The 16,924-nt window shown below is 44.7% G+C and overlaps 1 protein-coding gene across 3 annotated transcripts in view; it reads right to left on the reverse strand.

Moving 5' to 3' along the window:
- Window positions 1-16,924, reverse strand: part of LOC135618010 (uncharacterized) — a 62,111-nt gene that overhangs the window by 42,170 nt on the left and 3,017 nt on the right. For 2 of the 3 annotated variants that reach the window (XR_010488932.1, XM_065118934.1), the window contains exons 5-7: window positions 15,531-15,624; window positions 12,149-12,226; window positions 10,273-10,339 (exon numbers count right to left, since the gene is read on the reverse strand). Coding sequence is in view for 2 of the 3 variants with exons in the window: in XM_065118934.1 (XP_064975006.1) it covers window positions 10,273-10,339; window positions 12,149-12,226; window positions 15,531-15,624 (239 nt within the window). In the remaining variant the exon portion in view is untranslated. The remainder of the gene's footprint in view (window positions 1-10,272; window positions 10,340-12,148; window positions 12,227-15,530; window positions 15,625-16,924) is intronic. The other variant, XM_065118984.1, reaches the window with a different exon arrangement.

Genomic DNA, 16,924 nt, shown 5'->3' on the forward strand with positions numbered 1-16,924 from the left:
CTCAGGGCGATGTTGTCTGTCCTCAGCACAAATCGCGACCCGAGGAGGTAGTGTCGCCAAACTTGTAGGCAGTGGATCACCGCTGTCATCTCCTTCTCATGCACTGGATACCGCCTCTCGGTCTCGTTGAGTTTGCGGCTCTCGTAGGCCACCGGATGACCTTCTTGTATGAGTACTCCACCAATAGCAAAGTCCGAAGCATCTGTATGGACTTCAAAGGGCTCTCCATAGTTTGGCAATTTGAACGCTGGTTCTTCCAGAACAGCAGCCTTCAGATCTTGGAATGCTATCTCACATTTGTCAGACCACTTCCAAGGCTGCTCCTTCTTCAGCAACTCCGTCAGTGGGGTTGCCCGCTTCGAATATCCTGAAATGAAGCGTCGATAGTAGTTGACGAATCCAAGGAAGGATCTCAACTCTGGCACCTTCTTTGGAGTTCGCCATTCCGCAACTGCTTGCACCTTCGACTTGTCCATCCGAATGGAGCCATCACCGATTCGATGCCCTAAGAATAGGATCTCAGTTTGAGCAAAGTAGCATTTCTCCCTTTTTACGAACAAAGTGTTCTCCCTGAGAACCTTGAAAATCGTCCGAAGGTGCTTGACGTGCTCCTCGAGCGTTTGGCTGTAGACGACGATATCGTCCAAGTAGACGATCACGAACTTATCCAAATACTCCTTGAATAGTTGGTTCATGAGAGTACAGAATGTGGCTGGAGCGTTGGTTAAGCCGAAAGGCATCACCAAGAACTCAAACGCTCCATACCTGGTCACGCAGGTAGTCTTCGCTTCGTCGCCTTCAGCAATGCGCACCTGCCAATACCCCGACCGAAGGTCGAGTTTTGAGAAATACTTGGCCTTGCCCAGTTGGTCGAACAAGTCCGCGATGAGCAGGATGGGATACTTGTTCTTCACTGTTACTTTGTTGAGGGCTCGATAGTCGACGCATAATCGGAGGCTCCCATCTTGTTTCTTCTGAAAGAGAACTGGAGCTCCGAAAGGTGCTTTTGAGCTGCGGATGAGACCACCGCTTAGCAGTTCACCTAACTGCTTCCTGAGTTCTGCCAACTCTGGCGGGGGCATGCGGTAGGGTGGTCTCGCTGGAGGCTTCACTCCTGGCTCCAGCTCGATACTGTGATCCACGCCTCTGCGTGGTGGAAGAGTCTTCGGCAACTCGGGTGGCATAACGTCTTTGAACTCCTTCAGGACGTTCGCCACCACAGCAGGTTCTTGAATGGCTTCTTCGTTGAGTGGCTCTAGTTTCATAGCAGCCACGAATGTCAGTTCGCCCTTTCGCACCCCTTTCTTCAATTGTAATGCCGAAATATGTTGGGGCTCCTTGGTTCCTCTCCGAGAGACGGGAACCACGCAGGGGTCATCTCCTCCCATCATACATAGGGAGTTTAAGAACGGCATCGGCACCAACTTCGCCGCATGCATAAACTCCATTCCAAGAATCACTTGGAAGTCGTCCAGTGGCACGACCATCATGTTGGTGTTACCGCTCCAAGTCCCGATTTTGATAGGAACACCCTTCGCCAACCCGGAGATTCGCCTGGCCTCCGAGTTCACCGCCTTCATTCGGCTTGGGCTCTTCTCCAATGTCAACCCAAGTCGCTGTGCTTCGCGATCGGCTATGAAGTTGTGGGTAGCGCCCGTATCCACCATTGCACGGGTCGTTTGGCCATTTAGCTTAATGTCCACATACATTAGCTCGCTGCTTCCTGCTTTTTGTGCCTTCGTCTTCATGTTCTCCCCCACTTGACCCCGCATAGCGTTCAACAGACGCATTGCTCCCATTCGGGGTCCTTGCGACTCCTCATCGTCGCTGCTGGATTCTGAACTGCTCGAACTAAGAGCAACAGCTTTGCCCTTGTCCGATCGGGGAGGGTGGATGGAAGCTGTCAAAGCGTTGAGTGCCTGCTTCTGTGGGCACTCCCTTACCATGTGCGGTCCTCCGCACAAGAAGCATCCTCCAGGTTTTGAGGCCTTGCCTTTTGGGTTCGGCCCTTTGTGGGAGCTCTTCTTCTTCTGTTCGCCCCCGAGCTCCTTCCCTCGAGAATGTTTTGAAGGGCGATTGCTTGAAGATTGTTTCCTTCTCGCTGGGTCTTCAGAGGAGACAAAGTCGGTGAGCCTTTCTGCAGCTGCGATTGCCCCGACCACGTCGGTAACATTCCTTCGATTCAGCTCCTGCTGAGCCCATGGTTTCAAACCATCAAGGAAGCTGAACAACTTGTCCTTCTCGGACATGTCCTGTATGTCCAGCATCAGTGCAGAAAACTGCTTTACATAGTCTCGGATGGTGGTACTTTGGCGGAGTTGTCTCAACTTCCTTCTTGCGACGAACTCTGTGTTCTCCGGTAGGAACTGAGTTCTCAACTCCCGCTTCAAGTCTTCCCATGTGTCGACTCGACACCGACCTTGTTGGATCTCCTCCCAACGAGTTCGCCACCAAAGTTTCGCATCTCCATTCAGATACATTGTTGCTATGGAAACTTTGGTATCTTCAGAATCGGGCCTCGTAGCACGGAAGTATTGCTCCATGTCGAACAAAAAGTTCTCGAGCTCTTTGGCATCTCTGGCCCCTCCGTATCCATGGGGCTCAGGTGCCCTCAAATTTTGTGGCGGTGCAACGCGGGTGTTGCCTCCTCCCGCATTTAGCGTTCTTGTGAGCATAGCCACCTTTGCCGTGAGTTCCGCCACAACATCCTGTAAGTGTTGCACGGAGTCTTTGGTGTCATCAGACAGTCGATCGACTAGGGCCTCGACCTTGTCGATCCTAGACTCCGCTTCCTCTTGCGAGCTCTCTACCCCAACAAGTCTTTGTTGGCCATGGTAGAGCTCCTCCATGCTCGCTTCCAGAACATCCAGGCGGGTTTCCGCCGTCGTGAGTCTCTCCTTACGACTCTTTTTCCCAGTTAGTGCACCAGATTGCGCTTCCTCCGCTCGCGGAGAGTTGCCAACTTCTCGCTCATCCTGTTCGCTGCCGCGATCCTCATGAGCGGCTCCAACAGCATGCGAGCGAGTGTGCACATGCAGCCCACCTGCGGCTGCTTGGGGCAAGGGTCCGGCTTGCCCCGTCTTGCTTGATTCGCCACGATGCTTTGCCATGGCGAAATTGCGAAGTTCGTTCGCTGTTCGATCGAAGAGCTTGCCCGCTCTGATACCACAATGTCACGACCTTAGCTGGAATTGCCTAAGGCGTGCGGCACCCTTGCGGCCAAAGACGCGAACTTAGCTTGCGTTGCCTAAGTCGCGAGTCACTCTTGCGGCAAAGACGCGAACTTAGCTTGCGTTGCCTAAGTCGCGCTTCGCCCTTGCGATCTTGCTCCGCAAGGATCAGCCCACTTTGTAACCTCTCGCAGGTCCCGAAGGACCTGTAAAAGAGAAAGAGAGTTAGATCGAAAGAACGAGCAACGGACAAGTCCCGAAGTCTCGCGAAAAGGAAAGCTTTACAAGCAATTCGTCGAACACCTTGTGTGCACAAGAGAAAAGAGGGAGAGGGGGAAAAACAAGGCTTTCAAGGATGAACGAACAGCTGCAAGCCCACAAACAGCCGCTCACCTGGTCCCGGACGCAACACCAAGTTCCCGTAAAGGTCACGTGCGAACTTGCGAAAGAGTGTTCAACGCCCGGTATATAACCGAAGCCCCATCCAGCCATGTGACACCCGGGGGGTTCCTGGGGTCTGAGCTGGCTGACATTTTGGTGAGCGGAGGCAGCACTCCGCTCACCTCCCGCGGCACGCGAAAACGGAGCCGTTTTGGGCTGTTTTGGGGCTGTTTTGCTCGGTTCGGTGAACGGTCGCTTTGCAACGCTGCAGCTTGTTCGAACTTACATATTTACAAGCAAAATGACCCAAAACCATAAGAAAACATGCTGTCAAGCAGCTGTACATGCGGGTGTGAGCGACGAACGGTTCGTTGAACGGAGTTGTTGCGGGTGCGCGACGACCGTTCGTGACATTCTCCCCCACTTAAACTGTCGACGCCCTCGTCGACGCTTGTTGGTAGTTGTTGATGACTTCTTCTTCATGTCGCAGGGCGTCTTCAGGCTCCCAACTGGCTTCAGTTCGGGGAAGCTTTCGCCACTTCACCAAGTACTCTGTCTGCTCCGCTCCGTTGGGTAGCTTTATCTTGCGATCAGCCAGAATGGTTTCCACTCGCTTCTCGTAGGAGGCTGTGATGGGAGGTAGCCGAGTTGGAATACTTCGAGAAGCATCTTGCGGATCCGAATGGTAGGCCTTCAGGTTGCTGGCGTGAAGAACGTTGTGAATTTTGAACCACGCCGGCAGCTACAACTTGTAAGAAACATTGCCTACTCTGCTGATAATTGGGAAGGGCCCTTCATACTTACGCACCAATCCTTTGTGGACTCTTTTCCTGAAGAATTGGAGTGATGCTGGTTGGAGCTTTACCAACACCAAATCGCCAACTTTGAACTCTTGTGGTCGCTTTCCCAAGTCTGCCCACTTCTTCATCCGTTTTGCCGCCTTCTCCAAGTAAGCCCGCGCAATATCGGCATTTCGATGCCACTCCTTTGCGAAATGGTAGGCTGATGGACTACTCCCAGTATAACCAATTGCCATAGTGTGCGGAGTCGACGGTTGTTGTCCTGTGATAATTTCGAAGGGGCTCTTGTTGGATGCAGAGCTCCGCTGCAAGTTGTAGGAGAATTGGGCGATGTCCAACAGCTTCACCCAATCTCGTTGATTGGCACTCACGTAGTGCCGGAGATACTGCTCTAAGAGCGAATTTATTCTTTCAGTCTGACCATCCGTCTGGGGGTGGAGGCTTGTAGAGAAGTATAACTTTGACCCCAACAATTTGAATAGCTCGGTCCAGAATCGTCCCAGGAACCGAGTGTCTCGATCACTAACAATATTGTGTGGGACTCCCCAATACTTCACTACACCCTTCATCATCAGTCTGGCCGCCTCTTCAGCTGAACAGTGTAGGGGAGCAGCAATGAAAGTTGCATACTTTGAAAACCGATCGACCACCACAAGTATCGATCCAAGTCCCCCTACAGGCGGCAAGCTTGATATGAAGTCTAAGGAAATGCTCTCCCATGGCCTTTCTGGTACAGGCAACGGCTCCAAAAGTCCCACCGGCTTCCGTTGCTCCACCTTGTCTTGTTGGCAAGTAAGGCATGTTCGAACATACTCCTCCACATCAATCCCCATCTTTGGCCAGTAGAAGGCCCTCTCCACGAGAGCCAATGTTCTGTGAATGCCGGGATGTCCAGCCCAAAGGGAATCGTGACACTCTTTTAAGAGTTCACGCCTTAAATTGTCCACTCGGGGAACATAAACTCTATTCCCTTTTGTGTAAACAAGTCCCTCCTGGACCCAAAATCGTCGTGCCTTGCCTTCTTTGATGAGCTGCATCAGGATAACTGCCTGGGGATCACTATACAGTCCATCTCTGATTCGAGAAAGGAAGTTGGAATGTAACTGACTTGTTTGGCCTCTGCCCTCCAGTTGTGCAGCATTCACGCACTCCACCTTTCGACTCAGCGCATCGGCCACGACATTCGCCTTCCCGGGCTTGTATTCCATTGCCATATCAAATTCAGCCAGGAAGTCCTGCCACCGTGCTTGCTTTGGGGAGAGCTTCTTCTGAGTTTGGAAATAACTCAGGGCGATGTTGTCTGTCCTCAGCACAAATCGCGACCCGAGGAGGTAGTGTCGCCAAACTTGTAGGCAGTGGATCACCGCTGTCATCTCCTTCTCATGCACTGGATACCGCCTCTCGGTCTCGTTGAGTTTGCGGCTCTCGTAGGCCACCGGATGACCTTCTTGTATGAGTACTCCACCAATAGCAAAGTCCGAAGCATCTGTATGGACTTCAAAGGGCTCTCCATAGTTTGGCAATTTGAGCGCTGGTTCTTCCATAACAGCAGCCTTCAGATCTTGGAATGCTATCTCACATTTGTCAGACCACTTCCAAGGCTGCTCCTTCTTCAGCAACTCCGTCAGTGGGGTTGCCCGCTTCGAATATCCTGAAATGAAGCGTCGATAGTAGTTGACGAATCCAAGGAAGGATCTCAACTCTGGCACCTTCTTTGGAGTTCGCCATTCCGCAACTGCTTGCACCTTCGACTTGTCCATCCGAATGGAGCCATCACCGATTCGATGCCCTAAGAATAGGATCTCAGTTTGAGCAAAGTAGCATTTCTCCCTTTTTACGAACAAAGTGTTCTCCCTGAGAACCTTGAAAATCGTCCGAAGGTGCTTGACGTGCTCCTCGAGCGTTTGGCTGTAGACGACGATATCGTCCAAGTAGACGATCACGAACTTATCCAAATACTCCTTGAATAGTTGGTTCATGAGAGTACAGAATGTGGCTGGAGCGTTGGTTAAGCCGAAAGGCATCACCAAGAACTCAAACGCTCCATACCTGGTCACGCAGGTAGTCTTCGCTTCGTCGCCTTCAGCAATGCGCACCTGCCAATACCCCGACCGAAGGTCGAGTTTTGAGAAATACTTGGCCTTGCCCAGTTGGTCGAACAAGTCCGCGATGAGCAGGATGGGATACTTGTTCTTCACTGTTACTTTGTTGAGGGCTCGATAGTCGACGCATAATCGGAGGCTCCCATCTTGTTTCTTCTGAAAGAGAACTGGAGCTCCGAAAGGTGCTTTTGAGCTGCGGATGAGACCACCGCTTAGCAGTTCACCTAACTGCTTCCTGAGTTCTGCCAACTCTGGCGGGGGCATGCGGTAGGGTGGTCTCGCTGGAGGCTTCACTCCTGGCTCCAGCTCGATACTGTGATCCACGCCTCTGCGTGGTGGAAGAGTCTTCGGCAACTCGGGTGGCATAACGTCTTTGAACTCCTTCAGGACGTTCGCCACCACAGCAGGTTCTTGAATGGCTTCTTCGTTGAGTGGCTCTAGTTTCATAGCAGCCACGAATGTCAGTTCGCCCTTTCGCACCCCTTTCTTCAATTGTAATGCCGAAATATGTTGGGGCTCCTTGGTTCCTCTCCGAGAGACGGGAACCACGCAGGGGTCATCTCCTCCCATCATACATAGGGAGTTTAAGAACGGCATCGGCACCAACTTCGCCGCATGCATAAACTCCATTCCAAGAATCACTTGGAAGTCGTCCAGTGGCACGACCATCATGTTGGTGTTACCGCTCCAAGTCCCGATTTTGATAGGAACACCCTTCGCCAACCCGGAGATTCGCCTGGCCTCCGAGTTCACCGCCTTCATTCGGCTTGGGCTCTTCTCCAATGTCAACCCAAGTCGCTGTGCTTCGCGATCGGCTATGAAGTTGTGGGTAGCGCCCGTATCCACCATTGCACGGGTCGTTTGGCCATTTAGCTTAATGTCCACATACATTAGCTCGCTGCTTCCTGCTTTTTGTGCCTTCGTCTTCATGTTCTCCCCCACTTGACCCCGCATAGCGTTCAACAGACGCATTGCTCCCATTCGGGGTCCTTGCGACTCCTCATCGTCGCTGCTGGATTCTGAACTGCTCGAACTAAGAGCAACAGCTTTGCCCTTGTCCGATCGGGGAGGGTGGATGGAAGCTGTCAAAGCGTTGAGTGCCTGCTTCTGTGGGCACTCCCTTACCATGTGCGGTCCTCCGCACAAGAAGCATCCTCCAGGTTTTGAGGCCTTGCCTTTTGGGTTCGGCCCTTTGTGGGAGCTCTTCTTCTTCTGTTCGCCCCCGAGCTCCTTCCCTCGAGAATGTTTTGAAGGGCGATTGCTTGAAGATTGTTTCCTTCTCGCTGGGTCTTCAGAGGAGACAAAGTCGGTGAGCCTTTCTGCAGCTGCGATTGCCCCGACCACGTCGGTAACATTCCTTCGATTCAGCTCCTGCTGAGCCCATGGTTTCAAACCATCAAGGAAGCTGAACAACTTGTCCTTCTCGGACATGTCCTGTATGTCCAGCATCAGTGCAGAAAACTGCTTTACATAGTCTCGGATGGTGGTACTTTGGCGGAGTTGTCTCAACTTCCTTCTTGCGACGAACTCTGTGTTCTCCGGTAGGAACTGAGTTCTCAACTCCCGCTTCAAGTCTTCCCATGTGTCGACTCGACACCGACCTTGTTGGATCTCCTCCCAACGAGTTCGCCACCAAAGTTTCGCATCTCCATTCAGATACATTGTTGCTATGGAAACTTTGGTATCTTCAGAATCGGGCCTCGTAGCACGGAAGTATTGCTCCATGTCGAACAAAAAGTTCTCGAGCTCTTTGGCATCTCTGGCCCCTCCGTATCCATAGGGCTCAGGTGCCCTCAAATTTTGTGGCGGTGCAACGCGGGTGTTGCCTCCTCCCGCATTTAGCGTTCTTGTGAGCATAGCCACCTTTGCCGTGAGTTCCGCCACAACATCCTGTAAGTGTTGCACGGAGTCTTTGGTGTCATCAGACAGTCGATCGACTAGGGCCTCGACCTTGTCGATCCTAGACTCCGCTTCCTCTTGCGAGCTCTCTACCCCAACAAGTCTTTGTTGGCCATGGTAGAGCTCCTCCATGCTCGCTTCCAGAACATCCAGGCGGGTTTCCGCCGTCGTGAGTCTCTCCTTACGACTCTTTTTCCCAGTTAGTGCACCAGATTGCGCTTCCTCCGCTCGCGGAGAGTTGCCAACTTCTCGCTCATCCTGTTCGCTGCCGCGATCCTCGTGAGCGGCTCCAACAGCATGCGAGCGAGTGTGCACATGCAGCCCACCTGCGGCTGCTTGGGGCAAGGGTCCGGCTTGCCCCGTCTTGCTTGATTCGCCACGATGCTTTGCCATGGCGAAATTGCGAAGTTCGTTCGCTGTTCGATCGAAGAGCTTGCCCGCTCTGATACCACAATGTCACGACCTTAGCTGGAATTGCCTAAGGCGTGCGGCACCCTTGCGGCCAAAGACGCGAACTTAGCTTGCGTTGCCTAAGTCGCGAGTCACTCTTGCGGCAAAGACGCGAACTTAGCTTGCGTTGCCTAAGTCGCGCTTCGCCCTTGCGATCTTGCTCCGCAAGGATCAGCCCACTTTGTAACCTCTCGCAGGTCCCGAAGGACCTGTAAAAGAGAAAGAGAGTTAGATCGAAAGAACGAGCAACGGACAAGTCCCGAAGTCTCGCGAAAAGGAAAGCTTTACAAGCAATTCGTCGAACACCTTGTGTGCACAAGAGAAAAGAGGGAGAGGGGGAAAAACAAGGCTTTTAAGGATGAACGAACAGCTGCAAGCCCACAAACAGCCGCTCACCTGGTCCCGGACGCAACACCAAGTTCCCGTAAAGGTCACGTGCGAACTTGCGAAAGAGTGTTCAACGCCCGGTATATAACCGAAGCCCCATCCAGCCATGTGCCACCCGGGGGGTTCCTGGGGTCTGAGCTGGCTGACATTTTGGTGAGCGGAGGCAGCACTCCGCTCACCTCCCGCGGCACGCGAAAACGGAGCCGTTTTGGGCTGTTTTGGGGCTGTTTTGCTCGGTTCGGTGAACGGTCGCTTTGCAACGCTGCAGCTTGTTCGAACTTACATATTTACAAGCAAAATGACCCAAAACCATAAGAAAACATGCTGTCAAGCAGCTGTACATGCGGGTGTGAGCGACGAACGGTTCGTTGAACGGAGTTGTTGCGGGTGCGCGACGACCGTTCGTGACATTACAGTGAATACAATGATAGCACATATTGTAATCATTCCAAGAACAACACCATATCATGCAAGAAGTATTTTCAAAGCATGTTATCTTTCAGAGGAGTGTATTTCACAGAGAAAATAACTAGTGCTCTCTCTTAAAAGTGATGTGTAGACGAAAGGCCACAATTGAAGAGTGCGTGTGTCAACACAGTATGGCACGACATACATTCTGCTTGAGCAGGCAACTGGCAAGAGTATGTTCTTGATTGTTAGTTACTGCAGTGTGTTTAAGAGATCAGAATCAAAAAGTTCTGAAGTTTCTGACAAATGGGATGTAAAGTATGCATTATTCTAGGAATGTGAACGCATAATGGAATATGCAACTGTCAGAAAAGAACCTTCAGAATATAGAACCAAAAAGAATTTACAGTTTCAAGATAATCTGACATCACTAAGAAGTTCCTTCAGAAATTGCATATTATGTGTCATGACAAAATAACAGTTGACTCTAGATAGCAACATGAATGAGATAAGGACCTAAAAGCATATATATACATATATATGTATAAGTCATCAGGCTACAAAGGTAAATAATAATTCTTCTAACTTGGATGACTTGAAAAACAAGCATGTTATAAAAAAAATAATTCACAAGGTGGAAAGTACAGTCACCTCTATGAACATTCTACTACTCACCAAGTTCCAAAGCCATTGCCCGTTCAAATTCTTCAATTATCCTATCAAATCTGTAATCCGGGAAAATCTGTTCATAAAACAAAAGAGGTATACAAAATGCTCCAAAAATTTAATGAATAGAATTCTATGGAGCACACATACTTTGCAGAGTTATGTTCAACATCACACAACAAATTTTCAATTAGCTTTTTAGCATCCAGATATTGGGGTGAGGGAATGAAAAATATTAGTAGTTTCCTAATGCCATACTTACAAGATGATTAATTACTTGATGAAATGCTAGGCATCAGAGATGAAATTGGATGGAAAATCCCTTAATGCACCAATTAATCCTAAAGGCTTGTTTAACTTGGAGATATCATCCTCATAGCTAAATTTTCATATGCATTATTTTGAATAGTCTCAATTTAATGTGCTTGGGACATTTCCTCAGTAGTAATATTAAATTAAATGGAAATATAAAATATAAAAACCTAAACCAAGAGTTAAATTAAATCAGCAATATATTAAGTTGGAAAAGTGTGCTTGTAGAATTTTCTTTCCTCAGCAATAAAAGGTTTCCTTAGGTGGGGACAATATCACTTTGTCACCATGTAAATTTAAATTTGTCACCATGTAAACTTACACACTCTGACTACATTTTTTGTCTCTACTTTCCTTGTTCTTCAGAAGGTCAGAAAAATATTTCAGAAATGTCATTACTTGAAAGTTGATATTCTTTAGAGTTTAGACATAGGACAGACAAGACAAAAAAAACAGAAACATTAAGTATTTCACCAATTAGATATGCCGCTAGAATTCGACCGTCAATTGTAATTCAAGCAAAGCCCACTAAAATAAGTCATATTAGATATTTTAAGTAATTTCACATGCCTGATTGAATTTTTAAGCTTGGATTTCTTCATATCAAATTAAATATCAATATTGATCATTTGGTCCATACTCCCTCCAAGAATTTGACATGAACATAATCAAGCAAAGCCAAACTAAGCAAAATGGCATACCCGGGTATGAAAACAGAACACTGGTTGACTCAAATAAGCGAAAGAGGTAAGTTATAAGCCTCCAGAATTGCATTCAATGATGTCTTCAGCATGTCACATGGCTCATATCATGGAAAAGGACTCTACATTCAAGGATAAAACCACATACATCAAAAGCTCACAGATCTCACAGTGATGAACCTTATGAAATAGGCTGTCTTTTTTGGTTATTTTTTCTTTGCTCAACTCCCTATCTATATGTCATGTTTTTCAGTTATAATAACCTGCAAAAAAATCAAATCAACTTTGAACACTTAGTTGAGACAATAGTATCAAGTTATCATCTTCTGCTTGAAGCCTTGAACACAATTTTTTTATACCACCCATATACTTATTCTAGGTTCTATTAGAATATTCTTTGCCATGCAGTCAGGCATGTAATTAACAGCACACTACATTAGTACATTATTCTAGAAGGAACCTCCATTACCCGAACACAGCATATCAGTCCAACCATGCCAACATCTGGGAAAGACAGGTGAATATACAAAAACTGTTCATGTAGGTCTGTTTCAATACAAATTAATAGGTATCAAAACAGAAAAATGTGGACAGGCACAAAAGTTATTATTTCTCCTAATCTTTGGCAGATTATCTGGACAATTGTTATATAGGGAAAAGGAATTCTTTCTAGGAACCCTAAGCTATTACATATTAAAGCTGATACAGAAAATGGAACCAAAACACAACAGAAAGAATAATATATAGGAAATGCAAATAAAGAGACTGGGAGGACAAAGCATCTAAACATGCAACACTGGAAAGAGAAGGAACCATTTTTAGGCTATCAAATTGAGTGTGTTGCTGGACAAAACATTTATAAGTTTTCATACCCGGGAGACTGACTTTGACAGGATAGCCATAGTTGTAATATCTATCTTCATCTTCTGCTCTAAGCCAGGGTACTGTACCTAGATGCAAAATATCACCATTTATTTACTTAACAACCAACTGAGCAAGACTCCTATAGCGCAAGTAATAGTTTTTCTTTGGAAGAGATCTACAACAAGGATCCGAAGGAACAGATTAAGCAAATGATAAAACACCAACTTATTAACAAATTGCTGGATGCAATTTGGCAATAAGTAGCACAACTGATTCTTTTTTCCTGGGAACGTTCAATGCAAGACAAAAAAGCAGCACTGGTCAGCTACCAAAAAGGTAGAAACCAAATAACATAATAACTCTTCATGGAGACATTTGATTGCTCTTCAAAAACACTTTGACTTTTAGGAAAAATCAGAAAAAAATATTTATCTGTATTATATATGTATAGATTACAGGAAGAGAAATCCACCGGATGTCAGGTATTAGCATGCTATCATGAATTTACAAGATCTGGTTTACATGATGTTGGAAACGCTAGAAATATCCATCAAATAAGTTTTTTTTTATGCCCCCATATACTTGCATTATCACCTTATTTCTGCTGCATTTAACGGAATATTCATAGTCACACAAATGAAAACACTCTGGCTATAAAGACTCCATGAACCTAGCAAGAGCAAACTGCTCGATAGAAGATGATAATGAATGGAACAGAAAATAGTAGTCTGATTTTACTTAGTGAGATATTATGTCACTGAATTGCGGCAGTAAAATGACTTGCATTACATGAGATACTATACAAAGATGAAAAATGTCAGACCATCAACATAGATTGAGACATTACCTAGTAATTTGACCAAAATTTCTCTTTTACTCCTAAATTTTGTCAGGGATGGGAAGTAGAAGAAAAGTATATGAATTAAAGAAAATATGAAACTTCAAAAAAAATGAAGTCAGGATTCTTACAAGCGACATATCTATAAGCCATTTAAATCAGAAAAGAAGAAGATAGATGGAGAAACTTTGATCAGGTTTCAATCAAGAAGCTATAGTAGATAATGAAATTTTGATTAGCAAGTCATTTAAATATTGGATGAATATTTTTCATATAAGTACCCAGTTGGGAAGTCTCATAAAGGTAGAAACTTTACATCTTTAATGGAGAGAGGCTGTGTTGCCTAGGTTTGTGTGGAGACTCATATTTAAAACCTCTGGGACAAGATGTGTAAGTGGATACCAAGAACAGATTCTGTCAAACACTTGCTTACGAAATATTCCATCTGTGTTTTTCATATGACTATGTAGGTCATAAAACCAGTGATTGCCCCAATAGACTCAAGCAGCAAGAGGTGAAAGAAATTACTGGTCCTAGTTAGTTGTAAAGGGAAGAAGGCCCCTATTGTTTCCCCCTTGAAGACCCCTTCAAATTCCATCAATTTTGTTGGTCTTGACTGAGAAATAGACATTTGGACCTTGGATTAGAATTAGAGGTCGGTGCTAATGGGTATAATGCACTGGCAATGTGACCTTCGGCTTCAAGTAGAGAATCTCTGAGGAAGATCAACCATTGGATGAACATGGCACAACTCGATCATTAAGATAACATCATAGGGTCTCAGGCTTAGCCACTAGAGACTTGGCTGGGGATGGCTCCAATTCAACCGCTTGTTTTTCATGATCTTTCATCCCTTAAAAAGGATGCAAAAAGACCATGTGAAGATACAGATGCTTATCAATCCTCTAGTAAATATTGACATTTATTTTCTCAATAATGATAAAGGATGAAAAATCCAAAATCAGGATGCCAGAATGGAATTGAATGCAACCCAAAGAGCTCTAGAAATGATGCCTGACAAGTGTCCACTTTAATTCCTGAGGAGCAACCGAATGGCACTTCCAAAAAGAAAGTTTTCATTAATTTCACGAATGAGGTTGTTTTCATTCATTTCACAAATCAGGCAATAAAGGGGATAATCTTATGTCTAGCAATAATACATAACCTACTTTGCCTTCTTCACATCATTCTCACACCTCAGGACGTTAATATTCTAAAAATAATTCTTCTCGTTCACAGAATATCTACTCTTTCAGGAGCAGAACATTTAGCAATGAAAGCTTGGCCAAGGCTCGTGAATAGGCCATGATGGAGGCGGCTTTGGAGGAGGATGAAGAGGATCTCTTGGTCATCTCCTTTTGTAGAATAAATAAAGAGAACTGAGGCTAACATGAACATTAAACACATTGTGAAAATATTAAGAACATTTAAAAAATCCCAAATTGGCCCCCTTTGAGTTGATGGTTCCGTATACAACGGATACAACTAACATAATAAGGCTTTCTAATTCCTCTAATTAATTGTCAAAATTTTCATAAGGAATAATTGCAAAGGGACCAATAAGCATCAAGGACAAACAGATTTTTTTCTGCTACCTTCACATAATTCTGATATTTTAATGCTCATCTTAAATACATATGTTGTTGCTAATCATTGGTTCCTCTCCACTATTTATGCTAAACACCATTTCTAGTATAAGAAATGTTCTACAGCATGAGTTATCTTGCTTGAATTTGAATAAACTGCTTTTGATGATTTGATGTGATTTCAACTAAGTTTTCAAATACCATTGGACTTGTATGTATCAACCCGTATTTATTGGTCTGACAAGGCACGATACCACACGATGTACACCGGCACTAGTTCATATTTATTATTTTCTTTTTTTTTCTTTGTGATACTAGACACTACAAATCACTATAGCATCTGGTATACCAAAACCGTATCAGTCTGACCAGTTGCCAAAGCCGATATTGGACCAATTAAATCCTTGATTTCTACATTTTCTTGACCTCTGATAAAAATTTGATGGGAAATTTATTTTTTCTCTTTTTCAGTTTGATGCTTCCAAAATTCTTTTTATTGTTTGATCTAATGGGTTTGAGTTTTATTGGAACAAGGGGCCCCTATATATAACCACCATAAAAAATAAAATATAAAACTAGCTAGACAGGGCTTTTGTAAATATTGATTGGTTGTCTATCCTTGTTGGTGCGTTTTTTTCCTTTTCTCATCTCCCTAAACTGCTTTAGACAATAATCCACCTCTTTGAGCTTCTTGTATGAGGCATGGTGACACCCTCAGGAATTCTAAAAGATTTGAGCTTCAATATTTCAAATTCATTTGTTAATAAAAAATAGATATAAAACTTGAAATAACAGATATGTATATCTAAGAAAAAGGAACTTAAACCCAACAAAAAGCCTGATCTTCTTATGCACCACAAATTAACAGATAAACAGAGGTTCATTAGCTATAATGTAATCACATGGAAATTCCAATAGAAAAATCTAATAAGAGGATCATCTCAACAATAATCAAGTAATGCCTACCTTGACTGCAACTTCTTGATTATTCTTCAACAGCCCATGGTGTACTTGAGCAATTGATGCAGCAGCAATAGGTTGTTCATCAAATGCCAAAAATCTGACAGCCATAAAAGTTTATATATATATATATATATATATACATTATCATATTTTCATGTAATATTATAACAAAGATTGTTCATGCAAATGACTCTGGCCAACACCTATAATCATAGTAGATTGCTGAGTTCCACATTGTCCCCCCTTTTCTTTTTTCTAACTAGGAAGATGATGTAGCAAAGAACCAGTAGTAAAATAATTTAGCAGTGGACAAGCAAACTAAGAACCAGCAAAACAGAAAACATTAATTAACTCAAAAATACTAATCTACCAACATATCACCCGTCAATTCTTGTCTTTGAAGTGCAATTAGAATGTTACAATTACTCCAATCACAAACCCCTTCCCATTAGCCTTCAGAGTGGCCACAATATATTCGGCCACAGATTAGCTTCCCATTAGTTAAAAGAAAGCAAATAGGAGCTAACACAATCTTCTTCAGCCTTCCAAAGACTGGTGCAACCTTACAGCACACTGATTCAACAGAATTCATCATAAAGGAGCCGACTCCAACTAGGTATACATGTTCAGTCTAGTTTGGAACAGCTGTATCTCATCAGAAGAAGAATCATGTATGGATTGGGATAAGGAAAGAAAAAATATATCCCTCTTTAGAAGAGAACGAACCGCTCAATTCTAGTAACAAAAGTAGTAAGCAATCCTTTCTTGAGACTCATATAGTCAAGTGGGGAAAGAAGAAGGCTGAAAAGCCAATTCAGTCAATCCTAGTGATAGTAGGCCGAGAAAATTTTTCAGTGATTTTCAATTTGATTTAAATCATTAGACAACATCCATAAAGTCCAATCTTCAAGTTATTTGATGCCAAGAAGTCCAACTTTCCATTCTAACATGGTTATACTACAGGTTAACCAATTTGTTAGCTATTAGGAATTTTATTTGGAGCGTCCTGGGTTCCTCTTCAATACTTAGTTTTCTCTCACACCATTCCAGCCCATAGGCCCAAGAGGCCATGCTTCTTTTCTTTAATACTTCATTATTGCTTGATTAAAAATGTAGAGCAACTAATTAACACTCCCCTCTCCTTTTTACCTTGAATTGGAACAGAACCCGGTAGAAGGGTCACATCCTACCATAGAACTATAAAGTGGAGGCTTAAAATGGTATTTAAGAAACCAGTTTTTAATACCAAGACTGGTGATTGTACCAGAATTTTATTAAACTAGTACACACCAACCAATACAGTATGCACCAATAAACAATATTAAATTACATTTAACATGTCATATTACCATATTGGTCTGGTACACAAGTGTTCCCAATATGACATTTGGTCAGTA

The sequence above is a fragment of the Musa acuminata genome, chromosome BXJ1-1, assembly GCF_036884655.1.
Source record: "Musa acuminata AAA Group cultivar baxijiao chromosome BXJ1-1, Cavendish_Baxijiao_AAA, whole genome shotgun sequence".
NCBI lineage: Eukaryota > Viridiplantae > Streptophyta > Magnoliopsida > Zingiberales > Musaceae > Musa > Musa acuminata.